Source organism: Bombus flavifrons, chromosome 1 (genome assembly GCF_040668555.2).
Source record: "Bombus flavifrons isolate JBK064 chromosome 1, iyBomFlav1_principal, whole genome shotgun sequence".
Taxonomy (NCBI): Eukaryota; Metazoa; Arthropoda; class Insecta; order Hymenoptera; family Apidae; genus Bombus; species Bombus flavifrons.
This window is the reverse complement of record NC_138442.1, coordinates 3,833,170-3,859,512: the sequence shown is the minus strand read 5'-3', so window position 1 is coordinate 3,859,512 and position 26,343 is coordinate 3,833,170. Positions and strand designations below refer to the sequence as shown.

The following is a 26,343-nucleotide window of genomic DNA, read 5'->3' as shown; positions in this document are numbered from 1 at the left end:
GAAAACTGTAGTTCGTTTTCGTAGGATTACAGAAGAAAGCTCGGTGTGGGTGTTCCCTTTTTATTAAGGACGTGGATTCGTTGTTCACACTTTTCGTAAGTAGAGTGAGGGCAATTATCTACGATGTCCATTGGTTTAAGTCAATGTTAAAGAATGACTAGAGGGGATGGAGCCTCCTACCAATGTTGCTAGTTGATGTCTTGTTTAACGGAAAACCTGGATTTCGTGGTGATTAAACATCCTCACTACCTGCTTTCTCCGGGCTTTCTAATAGCGTGTAGTAAATCCAAGGGCCTTTCTAAACTGGCTATAAACAGAAAGCATCTCTATGATATGGAGTTTATTCCGTAAATTGACGACATATGTCAAAACAATAGCATTAAAAGCTGTCGTTTTACGGGTTTCTTGGATTTATTGAGGGTCGAAGGACGGTGCGCAGACCGTTGGCAGTCAAGCAGCGCCGGATGGCGTGCAGATGCCTTGCGCGACGTAACAGTCAGTTTTACTGACTTTATATAATGTAAAAGCAGAACTTTCTAAACCTAACATGTTATTAATGTAGTGTCGGGAAAAGGGCCTAATAAACATCGAGTTAATCATGAACAATGTCGCGAGAGCCGAGGCGCCGTCGGGTCCATAAATGTATCATCGGTCTTTTCAAGTGCATAGTTTCGTAGAAAAGGCCTACGTGACCCTGGCCACGAGCGTCTGCGGAACACGCGTGTGGTGGGCCTAGGAAAAGACAAAGGGATGCTAGAACGGCCAGAATGCGAGTGGAGAAGTGCAGTCTGAGTTGAGAGGTCACGGAGTGTGAATTGGGAAGTCAAGGCGTGTGTGATAATGATACGTACGACGATATTGTAATCTGTTTTTGTTACTGAGTATTGCTTATTAAACTACACTAAACCCTAATTAAATCATCATTACTTGTCCTTACTCTAAGATCCATAAGTTACTACATATTTTGGGGGGCTCGAGCCGGGATTTAGAGTGCCAAGCGACAAGTGAAGGGTTTAAGTGACTGTATTCGTGAAAGTGATATCTCAGAACTATTCGTGCTAGCTGTGAATTTGCCAGTGCGCGGTGCGATAAAAGACGATATCGTTAGCTGTTCAAGTTTGTGTAGTATGAAAAAATGGCAAAAGTTGGGGACGAGCGATTGTCGGGTGAAGAGGGTTCGACGCTGGAGGAACTGAGGAGTAGGCTCGCGCGAATGAACGTCCCTATATCTGGTGCGAGGTCAGAGATCGACGGACGGTGAAGAGTTAACCGACCAACGAGACTTAGGAAATGTACAGAGAGCTGTGCGTGATCGAGATGAAGACGAAAATCTTGAGAAAATGAAGACGAAGGAGTTGAAAGAACGCCTTGCTAGTTTGGGGTTGAAAACGACGGGAAGAAAAACCGAATTACGTGCACGGCTACAAGCGGCCATGGATGATAACGACATATCGTCGGAAGAAGAAAGCGACGACGAAAGTGAGGATGAAGATGATAAAAAAAAACGCAGGAGGATACAAAGGAGGTACGCGAAGGGTATACCAGGACCGTGACGAATGTTGTCGAAGAGCATGTGTTGGTTCGACACTGAGTTTCAGAGACGTCGAAGATGCGTTAGAGTCGTTCAGTGGCAACAAAGGTGAAAATGTCGAGCGATGGTTCGAGTCGTTCGAGGAAGTCGCTGATACGTGCATGTGTTCGGATGGACAGAAGGCAATCTACGCGAGGAAGCTGCTGAAGGGATCAGCGAAAATATTTGCGAGCTCCGAGTGTCATGCTAGGACTTGGCATGAGTTGAAGAGGGGGCTAGTGAAAGAATTTTCGAAGGTTAATAGTAGGCAAGTACATCAAAAACTTAGTGAAACAAAAAAGAAGAGTGATGAAACATGCTTGGCTTACATGTACCGCATGCTCGAAATAGCTAGCCATGTGGATGTAGAGGAGGAAGCAAAGGTGGAATACATAGTGGATGGAATAGTAGACGACGAGAGCAATAAGTCTATATTGTACGGCGCTATGTCAATCAAAGAGTTGAGGAAGAGGTTAGTGATGTACGAAGAGCAGAAGAGTCGCAGAGTAAAGTCGATTGTGAAGTCGGCTAAAATTGAAAGTAACAGGAAGTCCAGCCAATCTGGAGATGTAATGAAGAAAAGAAGATGCTTCATTTGCGATAGTGAGGATCATCTAAGTGCTAAGTGTCCGGAGAGAGGAAAAGGTGTTAGGTGCTTTGAGTGCAGCGGATTTGGACATATTGCAGCGAAGTGTACAGCACGACCGAAGGAGACTTGTGTAATTTCAAGATCCGAGAAGAGGAAGTATATGAAGGAAGTGTCGATAGATGACTGTAAATTTATATCGGTAGTGGATACGGGTAGTGATCTCACGTTCATACGATCAGACGAGTATGCGAGGCTAGGATCACCACCGCTAGGTAAATGTAAGCTTAAGTTCGACGGTTTTGGTTCCGCTGGCAATGAGACCTGGGGCGAGCTTACAAAAGTAATGTCGGCTGATGAGTATGAATTTCCGATCACGCTGCATGTTGTTTCGAATAAGATAATGGCAAGACACAGCCTGCTGTTAGGTACCGATTTTTTGGATCAGATAGAGTTGCGGGTCAAACGAGGCGAGGTGACCTTTGTACGACTTGACGATCAGACTGACGGTTACGAAGACGCGCCGAATATATCGAAAGTTAACATAATAGAACAGACCGACGAGACAGATGTATCACGCGTACGAGAATCTCATTACCGTGAAGCGATTCGCGATATCATTAGGGGGTATAAGCCGGAGAAGAAGCGGGACGTCGGCGTAACTTCAAAAAGCGTTTTGAAAAGCGACAAACCCGTAGCACGAAGACCACGAAGACTGGCGCCGTCTAAGAAAAAGGAAGTGGACGATTTGATGGAGTTGTGGACAAGCGAAGGCGTCGTTAAACCATCAGACTCGGAGTATGCAAGTCCTATAATTGTAGTCCGAAAGAAAGATGACTCCATCAGGGTCTGTGTCGATTTTCGCGAGTTACGTGAGGACGCAAAGAGGAAGATCGCCGCAACTCAAGAAAAGAATCGGAGAAATTACAACAAAAAAAGAAAGAGTGCGAAGCAGTACCGAAGGGGGGATTTAGTGGCTGTAAAGAGAACGCAGTTCGGCTCAGGGTTAAAACTCGGAGGAAGATTTTTGGGTCCGTACCGGGTGTTGCGAGCCATGTGGAATGACCGCTACACCGTGGAGAAAGTAGGGGAGCATGAGGGACCCGCGCACACATCGACGACTGCTGATTTCATGAAGCCTTGGGTCCTGAACGCCGAAGATGACGCATCCGACGACAGCGAAAATGAAGACAACATCTGAGGGCAGATGTTACTGCAGGATGGCCGAGTGTAGTATCGGGAAAAGGGCCTAATAAACATCGAGTTAACCATGAACAATGTCGCGAGAGCCGAGGCGCCGTCGGGTCCATAAATGTGTCATCGGTCTTTTCAAGTGCATAGTTTCGTAGAAAAGGCCTACGTGACCCTGGCCACGAGCGTCTGCGGAACACGCGTGTGGTGGGCCTAGGAAAAGACAAAGGGATGCTAGAACGGCCAGAATGCGAGTGGAGAAGTGCAGTCTGAGTTGAGAGGTCACGGAGTGTGAATCGGGAAGTCAAGGCGTGTGTGATAATGATACGTACGACGATATTGTAATCGGTTTTTGTTACTGAGTATTGCTTATTAAACTACACTAAACCCTACTTAAATCATCATTACTTGTCCTTACTCTAAGATCCATAAGTTACTACATTAATAAATTTCACATAAAACTATCTTTGCATTTGATTTTGTGATTAAATATGTGTCCTAATCAATTCCTCGAAAGTTTGAAAAATATAAACTAGATTAGTGTTATGCAGACTAATATCAATTAAATTAATCTAACGTACCAACCAAATTAGTATTATTCCTTTCTTGCAAAATATTTTAGAATTATCACCTATTTTCAGACAAATATGTTCAAATCTATCAGGTTATTCACTGCATTAAGTTATTAAATAATATTTCATATCGTAAAATTCATCTCTTCTGTCATTGAGTTTTTTTTCTTTTTTTTTTTTTATTTATTTATGTATTTAAATTTTTACAATTTGTCCAGTAGGACATTTGGTAAAATATTATAGGTTAGTGGTATAATAATATAACGTGTGGGTGGCTACCCCCAGTGGGGTACCATCTTCGTGTTTGTTAGGTTATATCCTTTGTGACTCTGTCATTGAGTGACATAAAATTCAAGAATGGCAACGAAGATGGACTTATCATACTTTTCCCACGTGGTCTCCAAATAGAAGTTTTAAAACCAAAAAGGTTTTTATATATTCGGTACGAAAAGCTAGTGTAACGCGTTTCATCGTGTAAACTAAGCAAACAGTAATGGTAAGTCGGAGACAATGTCGGGACAGTGTTTTTCGTTCCGAGCAGAATTAGCCGCGAGCCGGCTGAAAAGAAAGCACTTGGCTATAAGGTAAAGCCAAATTAAATTTGTCACGTGTCACGAGTCGTCTTACGCCTTAGCGTGTTCCAGAATGGACAAGTTTGCATTCCATTAGGCAAATGTGCGCTTGTATTGAACGTCAAATGAACGGATTTGCAACGACTAAGTATTCATCATAACGCGTCTACGTTTTTCTGTTATCTTAATTAAATGCTTTGTTTAATTTTCTCGACACGAATATCAGAACAAACAGATCGGTTATAGGCAGATTAAGGTCTTGCTTTGTAATATCAAAATATGTCAGAGATCAACATAGATTATTATTATCTGTGTTGTATAGAAGCAAATTGAATATACAAGATGTTGCAAGGGCTAGGATTTTGGGAATTTACAGTATTTACTGAAAGAAAATAGAATGCTTGTTCCATTTTAAAATATTGTACAATCAATTTTTTTGATTAATGGTATGATTATATTTTACAAATAGTAATCTATATGTTCTTATATACTATATACATAATTTCTATCAGAAGACATTTTTATTTTACTGTAAAAGTTGCATTATAATACTTATCACATGTTTACTGTCATGTTGCATTATAAAATTTATTACATTATAATAAATTTAATGGAATTTAATTACAGTTTAGTCTATATAAAATTTTAGTGTCCCTTAATGCATGTTCTATCGAATATTGTTTTGAGCGTTTAAAAAATACTAATAACGTTAGGTATACAAACTAATATTGCTTGTTACAAATTAAATTAATATAACAGTTAAACTAATATTATTCATTTCTTACAAAAAATCATAGACTTAACATCTATTTTCAAAAGCTTTATATCTTTGAATATATCAGATTATTCCTTTCTTCGATTATTCCATATTAAAATACTTCTTTTTCGAATTAACATAAAAATTAAAAAATCAAGAAAAGTAGGCTTATCATATTTTCCCCGCATAGTTTTCGTCCACTTACTAAATTCTACATAATTTTACACATTCTCGAAATCATTTATTTCATATACAACAATCTAACTCACATATGTTATAAAACTAAGTAGCATATAAATTAAGTTAGATTGTACAAATTCATACATACAGAGAGGGAGAGAGAGAGAGAGAGAGAGAAAAGTATTCGTACACCCTTTGGAATAGAGTAACTTTCTCCAAATTGGGCCAAACGAGTTGAGCTTTTTTGAGAATGCGATATGCGCACGGGAGCGGTTACGGTAGCAACCACAAGACAACCGAATAGCCGAACGAGAAGCGCCTGAGCTTTATATTCATTTTATATATAAATTACCTGAAACGTAATGATGTGGGAGGCTAGGAAAGAAAAGAGAGAGATACATAGGTCTAGTAGAATTGATAATTTCCGCGTCACAATGGACGGCCTCTGTTCACTCCTTCACACACACTATTAAAATTCTAACATATCGCTTTCAAATGGGGATAAACCTTGTTCCCTTCCGTTCTTCTGTCTTCTCCTGTCTTGTCGTGGCATGCACGACCACTAAGAAAGCGGCTAAGACAACAGGACCCATATCGTAGTGCAGCTTAGCATCCTGGTCCGGTGACAGAATTATTTCCAAGGCTGGCTCCAGATGCTCCACAAGTGTGTCTATAGTATCGAGGCTTTCGAACGTATCGAGATGGAGGTCGATAAGGATTTCCTTAAAGTCTGTTTGCGTAGCCTTAGGTGCGATGCCAGGTCTGTTTCATTGATTTAACCTCGCAGTACAGTTACTTTATGCTTAACCCACAGTTCTGTCTGGATTCCAGTATTCATTTTTGGCTTGTACCTCCACGTGATACGCTGCGCTGTGGTCCTCTTCGGCTTCATGATCCCTTGGTTGTTTCTCACGAAACGCAATAGCTGTTGTTACTTGACCCCTGTCGAAATAATACGCATCGAACTTGGACCGACGGTTGACGTGGCAGATGCAGCGGTCTCCTGCCGGTCGTCCCCGTGGGTTGACGTTTGCGCTGGAACCACGTTGAGCTAGCGAGCTAAACATCTCTGGAGATGTAAATCATACACCTTCCCTAGGATGAACTGCAAGGGCCGCAGAGGACGCTCGTAACAAGATTTCTTGCTGCTTGCTCCTTGAATTCCTCCATGCAGGAAGGGATGTACTCCACCCCCGCATGAGTTTTCCTTAACGGGACCAACGTTCTGCAATACATGCACTATTTCATCGTGCCTGTTGCTTTCCAAATGAGTTTTCGCTTCATCCGGGTTCTAATTTCTAATTCATTATTGCGTTTCACTTGGAATTTTCAAGTGGTGATGGGGTCATGGATTTCTCCACTGATAGTTGTCCGCCATCGCGACTGATTATTTTGTAATTCTGAGAACCCCCCGTTTTCGTCTCTGCTGCATCTCTAGCGTTGCTATCCGATTATTTCGTTATCGTGTTCCTTACTTTCACCTTCGGATTTCCTTTTCGCTCTGTCTGTCTGTCTGTCTGTCTGTCTGTCTGTCTGTCTGTCTGTCTCTCTCTCTCTCTCTCTCGCCGTCATGGTAACAGAATTCCGGGGTCGGGAGCTTATTCGGAATATTGCAATATCCTGTAGGGAGTCACCGTTGCTGATCAAGTCCCACATGGTGTCCTTTAATTTTTACAATACTGACCAGGGATGCACTTTATGTAGGTTATAGGTAATCCTAACCAGCAATGAAGTACGTGTAAATAATACCCTGTCCTTATAGCGTAGTAGCTCCGCACTAACTACTTAAGCTAGGTTTTCAGAATGTACTAATCTGACTTCCAAAAGAAATTCAAAATTTGATGTTTCTACTCTCGAGAATTGTCTTAGTCCCTGGATGCTGATCTTTGATCTCATTTCTGCTCTTTTTCTTCCCAGCTATTCCGATAATTTCAATTGTACTCTCTGAAGTTATAATAATGTCATCGTTTCGTAATACACTCCCGATTGTTTATCAGTCGGTGGTATACTATATGTCTCTGCAGCCATTAACATCTCTGCTCCCACGCAGATGCTGTAGAAAAGGAGCGTTAAGAGGTGCCCTATTTCCATGGTCCAGTTGTTTCCAGTGGTTTCCAGTCTTCAAGAAGGGTCGTCTCAGGGACATTATGAGTATCACGGAGTCTAACTACTATACGTATATCTAAACGCGATCTATTGCTATTTAATTACGTATTTGTATTTTGTTACGCGCTCGTATAACTGAATAGCTTCCATAGCTAAATTACTTTAGTTCATCGAAGTGTTTATGCACACGTGGGTCCTTTCCGGTTCCTAATATAACATTGTTATTGTCTAATAGCGATTCTTTTTGCACACAGCCAATATCTACTATTTTACCGGTAAGAGGACGCACTATTTCATCTCAATCCGAGGTACATTAACATTACACAGAAGCCTTAGTTTTCCCGATATTCGTTTTTGACATTTTCACTGTAATGTGCGTTGGATGTCGCCTAGGTTTGGGTTCAACTCATCTACGGACATGTTCGTATTACATGCTTAGATCGCGATGGGTTTATAATCTCAAGTTTCAATTTATAAATATAGGGAAGGTCAAGAGACAATTTTTAGTTATAATTGTAGTATCGTGGATAAATTGTCTAAAAAATATCGGGTGAACCATAAACAATATTGCGAGAAAGCCTAAAAGTGCCGACAGGCCAAAAGGAAACTTCTGGAAACTTCAATGGACCGATCGGTCTATCAATGTGTCATCAGTCCTTCGTGAGCATGGCCGTGGACGGTTGCGGAACACGTACGTGGTGGGGCGATGAGAAAAGACAAAGAGATGCTTAAGGGAGAAAGACGAATTCACAGGCAGTCGTGAATTGAGAAATCAGAGAGTGTGGTCAGCGTTGTTAGAGAGTGTTGTCAGAGTCGTGAGGGAGTGTTGTTAGCTTTGTCGAGGAGAATGGTCCGCGTGAAAGAGAGCATTGGAACCGTGGTGACGAGAGTTGTAAATTAACTATTTAGTTGTCTTAGTTATAGCACATTATTGTATTTAATTCACGTTAAATAACCATCGTTTCCTATTTAATCCATTCTAAATAAATAAAAAAATTCTACATAATTATTATTTAGTTATCAATGCGTATAGTAGGTTTTATGGCCATTCACCTTATGGCAGTCGGAATAAAAAGTTCAACACAAACCTAACCCAATACGGGCCATCAAGATTTTTTATTCGACTTGAAACTGAAGTTAAACATGGACATAAATTGATTGAAATCAGATAACAACTTATTTAATTGCTAACCAGTTTTATGATTTGCATCAGGTTAGGTTCGAATCAGATACTTTAATTCGGCAGTTGTGAGGCGACCGGACAACATGAACTGCAGCAATAAATGTAACCATAAATCGCCTCTCACCTTCCTCGAATAGCTGAGGTAATGCTTTCGAATAGCTAAGATAAGTTGTATTTCTTTCTCGTCTGTGTGTTTTCTTTCCTCTCTGTATTTACAAACTGGAACGTGACATATAGATATAAAGATCACGGCACGAGCGTGTGATATAATTATATTACACATAATTATGCATATATTATGCCCGCAGAAGCCTGACCTACACGTAAGCGGCATCCAACGTTCATCAAACTACATATGTCGAAAATATTTTCATAAATAAGTGGGAAACTAAGGCCGAGCAGGGATTATATGATGCAATCATATATTATTAATCATTATATATATATATATATAATTTAACAAAATTCTAAAATATATATGTCGGGTTTACATTAGAATTAGGGTTAGGGGCGTGAAACGAATCTTCGTTTGGATTACACATTGTCGTTATGCGATAGAGAAGACATTGACTAGTGCAAATACGATTATTACAGAATTTGACAAGTAACCGTGGTAATTAGATACTCGAGAAGCTAATGACAATGATCCTAGATTCAATAACGAATCCGCGCACAACGGGATGATAGATGAACGTGCTCACAAAATCTAGGTCTGACTCTTTGTTGGTAAAATGTGAAATAATCACTAGTCGTAAAGACGTTATTCTTTAGTCGATGAGATCGGGAGAGAGAATGACTTTCCCGCCCCGATGATGCCACAGAGGAAAACTACAGTGGGGTGTGTCTAGGGACACGAGATCATCGGTTTCGTCGAGGATAGCCTTCGTTCAGAAAGTAAGGGAAATTGGCGTTGCTGCTAATTGGTCAATCTCCATATCGGTGGTTAGAAAAAGATGCTAACCGCCCTCGAGGGAAAGCTGCACGTGTACTGTGGAAACGCATCGACATCTGGCAATCATCTTACTTGAAGAATAGGGTCTGCAAGTGGCAAGCTACGGGACAGAGACCGTTAGAATGTTTACTGTCGAGTGTTACAACTATTTCCTTTTTAAGGAGAGCTATAGAATTACTCCATGCCTCTGCCAGACAAAGCGTTCATCCCGTGACCGCGGCTACGTTCGGCGACTGGTTGGCGCCTCGAGCCCAAGCTCATTATCACAAATCTCGAACAAATACAATCGGATCGAATGACGACAATTGTTTAATTACACCTATGATAGAATCTAGATTACGGTGTTAAGGGATTTTCCCGGAGTTCCAAAGGGAAGGCTCCGATGTCCTTTCATCTCCGACATATATATAACTGAAAAAATAAAAAAAATATATATAGTAATTTCTTATATATTCTATATGAAAAAGCTGTGTAGAATATGGACTTCTATAAAATCTTTAAAAATCATCGAAATCGATAAGATCGCTGATCTTTAAATAATTACCTAAAGAACTGAAATTTAGGAAGATTGAAGTATTCCAGAATAAATATGGCAAGGTCGAGATATTTCGGGGTATCCGTTGCCAGCAATTCGGTTGTGACGTGCGGGCGCAAGCATAGCGGTTACGGTAGCGAGCACGCGACAATCCAATGGCAGAGCAAAAAGCGCCCGAGCTTTATATTTATTTTTATCGTGGGTCCGACCTTTGTCGGTATGATACACCTGAAATATACTAATATGAGAAGGTAAGAAAGAAAAGAGGGAGATATTTCGATCTAAGAAGATCGAATACAAATTTATTCGTAAGATTTATAAATTTATAGATACCATAGATATTGTAAATATTGTAGATATTATACACATTAAGACATTATAAATATTGTAGATATTATGGATATTATAGATATAGATTTCTAGGTAGATTTCTATAGATATCTTGGGCTAAGACTCGCGATGAATGCTGTCCACTTTACGTTATCGCTTTTCACGCAAACACTCACGCTCACGATTTCGTTCCATGCGCTTGTTACGTATCGGATAATCGAAGTTTCACAATAGGTTACAATATGCACCGATGACCTCGACTTGCGAACACTCACTTCCACACTATCCGAAATTTACTGCCGCCGGACAGTCCTCCATTCTATCTTACAGACTGCGGGCTATTGCCTTAGTAGGATGTCGATCGCACGCGCAAGACTTGTACCAAACACGAGCAATTCATAGTAGGAGGCTTGCGAGCCTGAACTCACCTCATCGACTATCAGCGAACTCTCAACAGCAATCAACTGATAAACTGATTAACTAAGACAATTAGTCCGTGACTCCTCTACTCTAAGACTGACCGAACACTTTTTAAAGACTCTCTCAACTCGAACTTTAATCGATAACGTCGTTGCAGTACCTTTAGAATCGCCGAATTTACACATTCCTGGACAAGCTCATGGAAAACGCATGGACGACGGTGCGCTCAATGCATTTCGCCTACCTACCACGCTGCACGAGGCGCACGTGCAAAAATGCGCTTATTCTGATCTGCGTGAACAGGCATTATCATTCTGCACTGTTGCGATGTTTTCGAAATCTGGTAAAGATGTGGTCGTAATTACGATCATCCCGTGCGAACTCGGATGTTATTGGGAAAATACAGAAACGCGATGTATTAGGTTGTCCGGAAAGTTTCTTTCGCAAACGTGTTTCTTACAACAATGCACCTTCATACAAACGTGAAACCAAGTCTGTGAAATGTCGCGGTGTTTATCTCAACAAAACAAAATGGATCGTACGTAATTCGAGAAAATAATATAAAACAAAAAACGTTGTGCGTCTATTATTTCTTCATAAAACCAAAAAATACTTTGGGACAACCTAATAATAAGAAGTTGGAAGGATTAGTTTACTAAATAGCGTGTAAAAAATTTTGTCAAATAACTAGAGTTGGTCGGGGTCGTAAGATAAGAAGTAAAAATAGCTTCTCGAAAGTAACTTTCTCACGTGGGTCTGTAATGAAAATTTAAACGACACATTTGGAAGATTTGTGTCAATTTTAGACGTATATGTACAGTGTGTCGGGTTTAACTCGTACCGCTCAAATATCTTGAAAAACACGAATGATACGAAAAAAATGTTTCAGACAAATATGGCATGACATGGGGAAACGTACTATGCTCTTGCGTGTTTGGCTTTGAGGTGACCTTGGAACTTTCTGTGACGGTGACATTATAACTTTTTAATAGAGACCTCCATGTTTTATCGTATCTTTCGCATCATCCGCTAGCGGCATATGAACTTTTAAATTCGATATGTCGCTAGTATTAGCGTATTATCCGACGCCATACGGACACATACAGCTGCTTTTCATAATTCTATTGCTGATATCGCGTTGCCAAAACACAAAGTTACGTTTTTCTAGTGTGTCCAAAACAGTCAGTGAGTTGGCAGCAGTTTTGGGTAATTTCTTGAATCGCTGTGTGAGATTTGAAAATTTATATGACGATACATAAGTTTGTTCTATTTTACAAATGTCTGACTGTCTGTTACAAGAAGTCTCTATTTAAAAATTGTGATGTCAGCTTCACAGAAAGTTTCATGGTTGCCGAAAGGTCAAACATACCTGTGTCATGCAATTTTTGTCTGAAACATTCTTTTCTACCCATTTCCTATTCATGTTTTTCGAGATATTTTAAGCAATTCGACATAGACTGGACACACTGTACATATGTATAACTGTCTTCACAATGTGTTGTTTAAATTTTCACTACATTTAAACATTTTAACACGTCGTTCACAGCAAGTTTCAAGGTCTCAGCGACGTCAAATGTACAAGTGTATATAGTACATCCCCCTCGATATCGTGCAACTTTCGTAAGAAATATTTCTTTGTGTCATTAACGATTTTCGAAATATTTGAACGAAATATTCAAGATGAACCGTACACGCTGCATATGCTGAGAATTGTATCGAAATCGAATGATGCGGAACAAGGGACAGGCGTCGAAAGATGTAAGAATCTTGAGATAGGTCGAAAGTTCTTAATCGTTTTTTCATTTGTAATCATTTGTGTAGTTCATAGCAACTTTAACCGATTTCGATGAAATTTTCAGCACGTAGGTATATAATTGGTTTAAATCTTCAAAAGATGTTGTTCAATTTTTCATCACTGACTCAGGTAAACAATTGTAAAAAGCGAGCTTTACTATTTTCTTCGCGACTAATTGCTATGAACCAATTATTATGACCAATTGCTATTTTTTGGAAAAAGCTTTTACGCTTCATCCAGTTATATAATACTCCTAATTTCTCAAAAAATCACGTCGTGTGATCCAATGTTAAAAAAGTTGTTTTATTTTGAAGGCTGTGCTAATACCTTTGTCCCTCACTGTATGTGTCTGTTTAAAATTCAGCAGCTGTTATCGAATATTCGAATACAACATTAAATATTATAAAATATTTCAATGAATAATTTCAATTAGCCGATGTCAATAAAAAATTATTGTGTAAGGCAAAGAGCTGTATTTAACATTTTACAGTTATATAATTCTTATGTAAAGAGGAAACAATATCAGTTAATGATGTTCCTTATTATATAACTATAAATGACAGAAGAATTTATGTTTTCATTCATAGTAAATACACAAACTGAATTTTGAAATATTTGAATATTTCAAGTTATTTGCTCGTTGAAGTAATCGTATTAACTCCATATTTATCAATTATTTATTATTCTCCAGCTCGTATATGTGTCAAGTTACGATCGCCTCGAATGATTTATAATATGAATAGTTTAACATTCTACGCTCCCAACTTGCGTTTTCAGATGAAAATATTCTCCTTTGAAGACAAAGATAACCTATGCAGATTTAATCATAACTGCAACATACATATGTATGTATGTACGTACGTGTACAGTTTATGTAGCGTGGATCTAACGGCATAATTGTTCACACAGCGTTGCTATGTTATTAGATGAGAGTAATGTTTCGTATAGACATCAAATATGACATAATTAAAGATTATTAAAGTCGCAGAGCGGTACAAGTAAACTATGGTAATCATAAATTAATAATTATGGAGATTAAAACGAAATGTGTAGACATTGCTGAAGGTTATCTGCAACATTTATCAAAATTGCTCGCTCGATGAATATCATACAGGTAATATTCCTACGAAATAAAAGTAGATAAACCTTTTGCTTTAATGACTAAGGAACCGTAAAAAGCAATATCCATATTTGATTATACTCAGCCTGATGAGTATTATTACAGTATTATTACATATAATAAATTATTTTCTAAATGTCGTTCAGATTATCTTTCTACGAACTGATATTTTTATTTGCAGTAATTTTTGTGTAGTAACATTTATGCGTATCATTTTTGTTTACATTTTTGTATACTTTAAATTTCTAACTTGTATACAATTTTTCTACAGAATCTGTTGCGTCAAAATTATTACGATAATTAGATTAAAATACTTGAAGATAGTAATTTCTAAGTACTGGTAATATATAGCTAAAGCCAACAACATTCTTCTATTCATGAAACATGATTACGTATGTGAATTTTTTTTAAAGCGATCATTCTTCTGTTCAACATTATAAAAATCATTGAAATCAATTAATTATAAAGATAAGAAATAACCTAACCGTTTAAACAATGCAAATATAAATTAAATGTCAAATTGGGCGAACCTGATGTACAAAAAAGATTTAAAATATTTAATTCAATAGTTCGTTATTAAAAGTAAATTTATGTACCAAATCAGCTCATAATCGTTGTTGTATATACTGTTTTCAACAATCGATATATGCTTTTAGATACAGTAAAACTGCTCTTATCCAAATAATAATCCATTATCCAAATATTCTAATATAAGAACGTTATTATCCGACCATACTATCTTCCAGTAATGAATATCTTTTTCCGTTTGAAATATGTACATATTTTATTAGTGTGCGTATGTATATGACGTATTCGTTTCTTTATTCGATGATTGAGCGAATTCCGATTAGAAGAATTTAGTATGAAGCTAATAGCTGTCTAACTATAGGAACAAAGTACGAAATAATTAAACAACTGGAAAGTGATGTAAGTGAAACGGAGATAGCAATACACGGTGTTGGAAAAACCACAATCAGGGACAATAAAAAACAACAACGTGATAGTGAAAATTATTTAAAGCGTGGATTCCTCTGCTAGCGACGGTAGAAAAGCCTTAAATATACTGATGCGATGAAATGGTTTCATTGCGTTAAAGACGATGTCACACAAGCGGGACGAGGAAACGAAAGCGGTGATGAAGAGGTGCCTTCTCATACCGAAGCATTCGTGACATTTCAAGAAGGATTTCGATGGTTCGAAGTATAAAAGGAATCTGTATGCAGTTATTCAGGTTGAAAAAATTGTGTGATTTATCGTTAACAGGCAAAAGGATATGGGATCCGCAAATACTTAAAGAAATTATCAATTAATTTTAATTTGTGCTTGAATAAATGAAATCTCATATCGGAAAAATGATTGCTCTATTATCCGAAAATTCTATTATTCGGACAGTTTTGTCTCTCTATAAATAATTATTAATTAAATCGATTTAACCTTATTTTTATAAGTCGACGACTTTCTCCTTTATATTTCAGGGATACAGTTAGAGATATACAGGGATAGTTTCGTTACTGTTTTGCCACAAATGGTCCTTCTTCCGTAGAATAAATTATTTTCTTAAAACAATGAGTTTCCCTTCTAGGCAGAAATAATTTTGAAACCTGGGAGCACTGAGTATAATCTGAAGAAGATATTTGCATTAAAACATCCAGTACTCCTCCTTCCATCTAATCGCTTGCACTGGTATCTGGAATTTTAAAACTACGCAAACTTCCCTCAGAATTATTATCATCGCAAAGTAAACCTATTCAAATCAAGAAAGAACAAAAATCAGCTACCACATAGTACGATAAAGTCGATCTGTGCTCGAGTTTCCAAAGTCAATAGGAGCAAGTTTCTAGACAGAAACAGAAAGAGAAACAGAGTTATATAGATAGGCACATAGAGGAAGGGAGAGAGACAGACAGCAGTTGCAAGTAATTGCAGAATTACGCGTGAAAGACAATGCACGTGAGCTCTCTCAAGGTTAAATATACGCTCCTATTTACACGTATATAGGACATCTATTGGTTTTATACGAAACGTGACGATTATTCTAACTAAAGTACAAAACAGCGCCTGTTCGGTCGGAATTCTATATTTATACAAAATTGCATTCCAATATCTGTGAAAAACAGAGATTTGTTAAAAGTATTTTAGAGAATTATAGTAAATATAGTAAACAATAATATTACGTGTCTCGACATCTTTCTACTCGAAATGTTGCTTACAAGATCTAACTGAATTAAATAAAACATTACAAAAAGATTGCTAAAAATCTAAATTTCTACTATAAAATCTCCTAACAAAATAGCAATTAAATAATGAGAAACAATTATATATAGTATGAATAAATGTTATAATCGACCAAAATGATGATCAAAAGATGTGACAAACATACACAAGCTCAGAGAAGTATATGAAAATTTATAGATAACTTCTATGAATATACAGAGTGTGTCAATAAGAAGTACTATCTAAACTAACTCGTTCTGTATTGGTTTTATCGAAAAGCGTTGAAAAATGAATTATGTTGTATTAATCAATTAACACCGAGAAAGATAACGTATGAAAGATAAAGACAACATAGTGAACAACGATATCGCTTTGCCACATTCCTTGCCTTTCATACGTTAAATTTGACAAATTAAAGTTGAAATATCTGACAAACTTATAGTTTCCCGATATAAATAAGTTAATACCTTTTTGTAGAGAATATCTAGATAGATCGATTAATGTTGTAAAAAGTAAAATTAAAAAGTAAAAGTAAATTTAAAAAGCACAAAATCAACTCGATATCTCAGAATATATGAGATATAAAAAAATAAAATTGCATCCGTTCGATGAGTCCTTTGAAATACATCATAATTCATTTAAGACATTTTTTGATAAAACCAATAGACAATGAATTATTTTACGTAGAACTTCTTACTGACTCATCCTGTACATTGCATGTGTTATACGAAACATTTTGAAATTTCGTTAGCACTGTTATGAGACTTGACTATCATCATTATATTGGAAAAATTTTAAGCAAATGTGGCATGTATATATAGAAACTACAAGATATTTAGTGGATGTATATGGTTCGCGGATATGGCAAAGGTAATTGAACAGATAATTATCCAGTATAGTAAAAAGCTTCAGTGTTCAGTGGGAGCATCTTTAACACTTATTGTATACTTAAGATCATTATTCATGCTGTACACTAATTCTTTACAATATATATATATATATATATATATATATATATATATATATATATATATATATATATTTGGAATAAATATCCTGTAACTTCTATATGTAATTTTCAGATTGGTTTCGAATTTTATCAAAATAATCATGACAATCGTGTCTTATTTTCTATAATCTTCCGCCAAACTTTTGTTTTTATCGCAAGAAAGTTTGAACATTTGGCTAAAGTATTGCCTGTGTGGAAAATTAGATACTATAACAGATATCTCAGAATTTGATCAAATTTGTGTGAAGTCCAAAACAATAAGAAACCAAGCCAGGAACTGAAAGACACATAATAACAACCGAGTTAGTGAAAAGTCATATTCCGGATGCTTAACGCTTATATACTTAATACTTATATACTTAAGAAGATTATTCATGCTATGTATTAATTTTCTACTAAATATATGTTTGCAATAAATCTCCTGTAATTTCCATATACATTTGTATATTGATTTCCAATTCTATAGTCATGCTAGTCGTGTCTCATTACAATGCTAATGAAATTTCAAAATATTTTCTACAAGTATAACACGTGTATTGTAAAAGTTTTGGCAAGTATGCAAATACTATTGTAAGTTAATGTACACAGTCAAGAGGAAATATTTTGTGGACAGCCTACAAAATACTAATTACAACGCGAACATTAATTACTATAATCCTCGATTGGACACGTAGGGTTTAACAAACCGCAGGCAATTTCAAAATTCATAGTATTGTTATTTCAATGGTGCGAATTTTGTACTTTCGTATAGCTGAGTTTCCTTGTGCACTCCAGCGGTTTAGTTATGAGACAGTTGAAAATTTGCTTCGGAATTACAAGCTCCACGACAGTAGACACGCGAAGAAGTAACGAAACTTGCATTGCTCTTGCTTATCCTTACCAAGAAAATACTTTTTCATGTTCTGGTTTGTGTTTACAGTATAAAAATAAAAATAGTATATTACGTTTCATTTTTAATTTAAAAAACATAACGTTTGTACATAGAATTCATTACGAACGCCTGATATAGTAATAATAATAAAATAGATTATATGTGTATTTCGTGTGGGATCTCATAAACATCGCGTGATTCTAAGGCTCGTGACCAGTCAAAGGTTAATACTCAACAAATATATTTATCTTGATAAAATGTTATCGATATGTGAATCTTATCTCATTATATTTATAATATAATCCTTATATATATTATATATATAATTATTACAATATTATTTTTATTTTATAATAATATAATATTATTTATTATTATAATTATTATAATAAATAAATATATATATATATAAATAATAGCGCATAAGAGGTGTACTTAATATAGTGATGACAATTTTGCTTTGAAATCGTCACGGCACAACGCGTGACCATGACACGGTTGACATATTGCGTTTTTAGACTGTTCCGCGGATAAAAGAAAACACGCTTTCTCTCGTGGAAACTCTGCTGTTCGTTTGAATCGTGGAAACAAAATTACCACTGTTAAACGCAGGAACTTTTAAATAGCTCCATTTAAAGAATGGCACACAGATAAAATCTCTGATAGGAAGGGAAAAAATGGGAATTTTTGTGAGCACCGGCTTTCGAGTAGATAACGTTGAATAGCTTTGATGAAACAACGCGTAACACTCCGTTTCATGGGTAGCTTAATTGTATTCCTTTAAAAGGGTTTTCATAAGGGAATTGTATTAAATGGTTCCAAATGGAACTGTTTTAATGGTAAGGAAGGTATCGTTGATGTTGTATTCCCTTAAACTTCGTGTTAGACCATTTTCGACTGAAACCTTGAAAGTACAGTTTGTATTATAGAGATAAAAGATTCATGTCGTTTGTTCGGTTGTAAAAGTTTTTATATTTGTCATGATGAAATTTATTGAGATTATTGACGTGTGATATATTTTTATGCGGATGGAATCTTCATTTAAGGTATCTTGAGGAATTAGAAAATGAGAGGACGAGACATTTAATGTGGTAGTTAAGTTCTTGTAATTTGAATAATGATAATGTATTTTTGTATTTTGTCTGGTTTTTGAATTTTTCAGTTCCTTATTCTATTGAGAATGCTGACATGCGATATTTCTTGAAGAAGATAAAATTGATATAGAATCATTCGTAGAGTCCGGCACTACCACGCCGCTTTTCCCCAGAAGCGACCTGGTGTCCGTGCGGATTTCCTTCACGTTAATAAAAAAAAAAAAGAAAATAAAAATAAAAAAAAGAATCATTCGTAGAAATAGAGAATTCGAAAATGAAACAAGGTATTTAATATGCACATTTAGTATTACACAATAGTATTAACACAATGATTTTCGTTTTATATTAGTTTATTGAATTATGCACGAACATAATAATAGAAATATAACAAAATAGATCGTACCTAATTCAATAAAATAGTATAAAATAGAAATTCATCTATTATCAACTTATGAAACGAAAGAAACTTTTCGGACAACCTAATAGTTAATCTACTTTTTGAATAGAGGTAGTTTCGTTTCCTGTTTGATTTTAAAATTTCTAAATTTCTTATCATTAAATTTATCAAGGGTGTGTCGGTTCACAATATATTTGAAATATAATTTATTATTGATTGTGTTTGTAACGTGTGTAGTATTTATGTTGATTTGTACATCAAGGAAATTATTAATAGGTTTACTAATTTATCAATTCTCCAATTATACGTGATGTATCTGCTATATATTTTTTACTGTTATCTTCATAAATTTATAATATTAGCCCCGAGAGCCATACCTTGGAATGCAGTATCAATAATTATATACAGTATAATAATTATAAGGAAGAAGAGAGAAGGGTATTATTTTTTCATTTTATTATCAAACAATCAACATTAAAGAAGAATGTTTGATGAAATCCGCAATTTATAAAAATTTAGCACATATTTAAACATTAAAAGAAAATATTCAAAGATTTATAAACAAATATGTCTAAAAAAAATTAAAAACAATTAAAGGGCAGATATTTGATATAAACATGTCAAATTCATAATTCATATTTAAATGTCCAAGTTTCATGAAACAATTTCCTAACGAATATTTTAAAAATAGCTTCTTATGTATATTATATTTTTACATGTAATCAATTTATTAGAAAATTTACATAAAATAGGATGTATCTCTCTTTAAAGATAGAGTTATTAACTGGCTGAAATGGTTTCACGTTTGGAATAAATTTAAAACTCATTGTCGTTTGAATAATTACAACGGCCATTGTGCTAACGGTAGTTAATATTATTCAAATACGGAATTATGCAAAAATTACGATGGCCATTATTTGAACAAAAATTCATTTCGCCTGGGATGTTTATGACCTGGTGCGCGCGTTGTAACGCGTAAAAATAGAGAGCCATAACCGAAGAAAAATGATGCCATTTTTCACGTGGCCACTGTGTCCCGCAATCCAGTTGAACGATCGATCATCGTGCAATGAAAAAATGCACAGAAGCTGGTACAAGCGCGTGTACATGCAGATGATGATCCCGACTGTGCATACATGACACACAGGAGTGTGTCGTATAATCTGGCGAAAGGCATGAAAAAGCCTGTGAAATCCGTGGAAATGAAATTTTTCAAACGTCAACGAACCAAAATAGCGTTCGAAAAATCCATTTGAAATTGCCCCTAAAATAAACACATTTTCCTACTCAAACTTCAATAGTGTCAAATCCTGCATATACCTCTTGTACTCCAATTCTATTAATTATTGTATTAACGCGTCTCCATGTTTGGATATTCATTTTTATGTGATTGTATCATCTGTTGGATTTTATTGGAGATGAAAAGTGAATTGTGTAGGATTGCGATTTCTTTATTTGTTGAAATTAGGCTGTAACATATAAAACTGCAGATAAATCAGGAAGGTATGTCTTTGATAGATATAGGAGCACGAACCTTTTAAAAAGTTTGTTTATTTTATGAAGTATAGAAGTGTATAACGAAAAATTATAAGAGAGATCCTACAATTTGAAAGAAATCTTAAAAAAAAAGAAGTATGTATAACGGTATATAATACGTACGTATATAATAAAAACTGAGAAAAAAATAAGGATTTCTTCGATAACCATTGACCTGTAAGGAGGACAGGATTAATTCTAAGATATATAAAATTGAATTATGATTTATACTTTTCATTTATAATAATAAGTAGATAATAATTACAAGGGTTTTAGAAGATTTTTAATCTTTCCTTTAAAATGATACAATACATACATAAAAAATTTTAATGACTTTTTTATGATTGTAAGCCGGTAAGTTGGATAATTTTGCATCCAATATAAATCTAAATAAAATTTCTGATTCGTATATTCATATTTTCTCTGTGACTTCTTTATGTCTATAATCTTTATGTCATTATTACCATTATTTTATTGAATTACATGCAAAGTGTCATTTTTAACAGTACATTTACTATTACGTCAGAATAATACAATAGAGGCTGTAAAATTAGAAGAAAATCCCGAAAAATGTAATGTAACAAATGTTATTAAAATTATAAGACTACTAAGGCACAATAGTGAATAAAAATTGAATCATATTACTAACATTCTTTTCTTCTTTTGAGGGATTAGAATATACTACGTGGTACATTAAAAATGTACTCTTTCGTTTTGTTTAACATTTGGATCTAAAACCATCTGTTCATAATGGAGCAAGGGTTAGTAAACATCATCGTTGCTGTTATATTCTTATTTTGATTATACTCTTATGTACATACTGTCATATGAAATTTTATTTTTTTAATTCTTTTTATAATATAATATACAAAAATATACTTTCTATACTTTGAAGTACTATAGATACGACTTAAAAATTTTAAATTCGAGTAAAAATTATAGATTAAATTAAATTGAATTCGCCGTCATTCGTCACTAAAATGGTTCATTATACAAATGATATACAACGATACAAATACATGATCCGTTTAGAAGTCACATTGATCAATTCTATAATTGAAAGAGATGAAAAAGTGATGATTACAAACACTATCTTTTAAATTTACTTTCAAATTTGTTATTACTTATGCCATCCTGTAGTAATAATTGAACTGATGGAAGCATCAATCCTGTACTTGCGTACATGAAACTGAGAAATTGATAAAAAGTAGATGGAGTTGAACAGTTTCGCTTCAAATAGGCTCGTATGTGTGAAACCTATATATCAAGGCTTTAGGTATACGAAGTCACTTGCATTATACTTTTTAGTTAAGGTATACAGTCTTATCTGAAGTAGCATGATAAAATATATGTGTAGTTGGAAACTTTGATGTATAACGTAACTTTTCACATAAATAAAATACGCTTGGGACACTTGATACATCATCTCGAAGCACAGAACAAGATAGTGGGAAACGGTGAAAAAAGGAAAGTGGGGAATCGATATTGACGATCTAGGAGTGGTGACACGCGATATTGAAGAATGTAAGTATCATATGAACTGATAGTACTAATTATGGAGCTGCGGAAGCCGATATCGATGACTCTGAGGGCTAGAGTTGACGATTTCGTAGCCAAGCAAATTAATATCGATCACTTTGAAACTAGAAATTTTGTTAATTGATAGATGTTAGTGATTCTAAAAGCTAACATTTATGAAAATTATTGTTAATAATTCTTTTTAATATAACTGTGTAGTTGATATAGTACTAATTTTTTGAGATTAGTATATTCTTATGAAATCAGCTGAAATTTACTGTATGATCAACAAGGTGGATTTCAATATGATATAATTGAACATAATTGAGATGTAATTCTTTTAAAAATAACTAATAATAAGTTAACGAGGTTTTGTGAAATCATGCAACTTTTGTTTGAAACATTTTTTACGAGTTATTACGAGTTATTTTATTTTATTACAGAAGTTTTATGAGAAAAATATATAGCTCAAAGAAGACGACATAAAATGTAAAGATATTACCATTTAATATAATGATAACTATATAATGAAAATAAAATGTTAAGTTTTATCTATTGCACAGAAACCTTTATCGATATACGAGAACAGTATCCAAGCCACATTTAGTTTTATATCGTAATTTTAGATATGTGTATAGTAAGCAAAAGATTTCTATAATTCATTGCCACATCAACTACCTTTTCTTTTTTTCTTTAATAATCAGAAGTTCTCGGTAATTTCTTTTGACATTACTCATTTTTAGTAGTATCATTATAAATATTATAAATGTTAGAGATAATTATTATATTTGTCTATAAATTATATTTTTACTTATAAGTTACATTATAAATTATACTGTATCTATTAATTGGTTACAAACCATACATAGAAATTTTTAAAGTTTCATTTTGGTTGAAATGGAATTCGATATGATTATTATTAGTGATCGAAGTAGTTACGAAAGACAATTATTATTTCACAATAATAATCGTACTACTGACTTTACAAGTGGCCTAGATCACAAATATATATGTCTCTATACAAAGATGAGCTATTTTTTAAAATTATAGAAGATTTAAGTATTCTATAAAATGAATTGTAAAAAAATATTCAAGATTTATTTTTCGCTATTACTCTTTGGCGGATGATTAAGTCACATACATTCAACGTAATGGATGATGATTTAGTAAACCCGAAACTTACATACATAAGGCAATATCTGTAACTCTGAAGTTAAAAAGGGTCACAGTCAATAACTGTTCCAACACTTCGTATCATGGAATAGGTCTCTGACGTCCAAACATCGCTTGGAACATATTTCCCCAATCATGTAAATCAATATTTATGATTTCATTCTTGGGTCAAATGTTCGATGAGTTTCGAAATTATGGGAGTAGAGTAATTATGGTGTGATTAATTATACCTATACACATTGTGATAGGCAATTCCCAGAAGCTATGATTTATTGGAAGATATTAGGTTGTTTCTGCAATGTGTAAAAGCTTTATTAATTCATCTTTTCGTAATTGCATTTCAATTTATTTAATCATGTAATATTTTTCAAATAAAATTACAAGAATTTCCATTAGGAAATGAACAATTTATTTTTTGAAAGTATATTTATATAAATGACAAATATTATTCATTTAAGTAAATAGATTGTAATCATTTTTAAATAAGTAATTGAGTTTTTAATTGTATCGCAACATACTATCTAGTTCATAATATTGCTTATTAAATAAATATATAAACTGGAAATATAAACTTTAAAATCCAATTCATCGTTGTTGGTATAATTAACTCTTTGATGTTATATTAATATATATATATATATATATTAACAATAACAAATAATATGAATACATACACTATAAATAAATATATATATACTTTTTCGTTGATCTACATAATCTGTCCTTTCCCTTTACGTGAAGTATTCACAACACTGTTTCATTTAACACTTAATCCACTGTCAAAATTTTACTTTCCCTTCAGAGAAAGAGGAAAGCGACATATTTCTTTGTAACGTAACTATTTTTAGCTTAATTTAGCTTTATTTAGGCGAATCGGTCGTCAAACATTACCAAGTAACAATATTCAATAATTATCACGTGGCGCAGTACCCTTCCTTGCAGTAATAAATGCTCACTAATAACAAAAACTCAATACTGTAAACAGTGCTGTTAAAATAATCGACGAAACGCAACTGACGCGTCAATAGCAATGAAAAGTTTAACGAATCAAAGAAAAAGAAACTGTCACAAAATACCTTCATAACATATTATTAACATGTGAACTATACAGTATCAACTTTTAGCGCATATATAAATTTATCGCATATAGCCAATTACATAATTAAAAATGATATAATGAAAATAAATAGATGCACATAAAAATAAACATGTTTTCATTTCAATAAAAATCAATGCTTTATTGAAAATACTTGCGTGTGCAAAATCTTAAATCCGTCAATAATAACATACGTATTACATAACGAAACAATCTCAGAATTATGTCAAATAATAATTTATCGAAAAATAGAGATTGAAAACGTCTCTAATTCCCTTCTATGAAATAACATCCTCGATCAAGATACATACACAGTAGCGATTAAACGTCCTGTTGGCTTTCACAGGCTGAAGATTACATTGGATTGAAGGGCAGCTTCGACGATCATATCGGATTATTGATGCGTGGGGAAGACGGAGGACAGAAGACCGCGATACAACCGGACCCGAGAGGTTTACCGAGCTTACCACCCAACTTGGAAGCTCGTCTACCACAACTCGATCAGAGTTTGAGGATCACGCACGCCGAATGGTTGCCAGTCACGAAGACTAAGTGTGTTCACGATTTGATAAGGCTTCTTGAATATTTATTGCAGATAATTATTCACGTTTAATGCCAATCAATTATTTTATTGTTAGTCTATAAAAATGTGTCGCTTACACTTATATTGCTTTGTATTAAATATTATTGAGGCTAAATCATTTTTCAAATCAAGTTCGTGCACGTTTAATTAATTTTTGTTAATCTCAAATTTAGGAATTTAATATTATTTTATGCGACCAGCTAGGATATTTAAATTTATTAAAATTAATTTCGGTTACTTTTTACTTTCAGAAATCCATTTCTTTAAGCTATTGGGAAGATCAACTTTTATTAATTATTGATAACAAAAAAAAATATTTCTTTCATGTTTTTGTAAAGAACGTACGATGCACTAAAATTAAGGCTAATTTTTTCGAACGTAATTAGTTAATTAACTTCTTACGCATGCCGGTTTGCAAATAATCGATAATACAAATAAACGAAATCAGTTTCCTTTTTTATTAATTGACTAATACTTTTTCATTGAAAATAATGATGATATGAAAATGATGGTAAAAAATAATTTATTTTATCAAAGGAACAAGTTAAAAGCAAACAGGCTTATTTGCTTATGTTACGTATATTGTAATCTTGCGTAATTAATTATTAATAATCTTCTCCTTCAATAACAACATTTTCTGTTTCGGAAATTTTAGGTATTCGCGATGAATCGGTGAAATATAACATAGTAGATCCATTATGTCTTCATATTTTTCTTTCGTTTTTGGCCTCTCCTTTGCATATAATGAAGGTTGCCGTGAATTACAATATAACTTTGACGTTCCCCTTCTCGATGGATAGTCTAATACAAGAAATTCCGCTTCAAGATTCATTGATGTTTCGCAAAATATTTTATATGTGATATTACCATACCATACTTGAGCCTTTATTTAATGATATAATGTAAAAACATGTAATTATTATTTTTCCACTTTTTCACATTCTCTTTCACGTTTCTCTTAATTTAAAAAAAATTGGAAATTT

The 26,343-nt window shown here is 34.4% G+C and overlaps 1 protein-coding gene across 3 annotated transcripts in view; it reads left to right on the top strand.

Moving 5' to 3' along the window:
• LOC138186191 (uncharacterized) overlaps nucleotides 1–26,343 on the top strand; it is a 147,072-nt gene that overhangs the window by 108,341 nt on the left and 12,388 nt on the right. For all 3 annotated transcript variants that reach the window (XM_069125804.1, XM_069125798.1, XM_069125789.1), the window contains one exon: nucleotides 25,124–25,329. In XM_069125804.1, coding sequence (XP_068981905.1) covers nucleotides 25,124–25,329 — 206 coding nt within the window. The remainder of the gene's footprint in view (nucleotides 1–25,123; nucleotides 25,330–26,343) is intronic.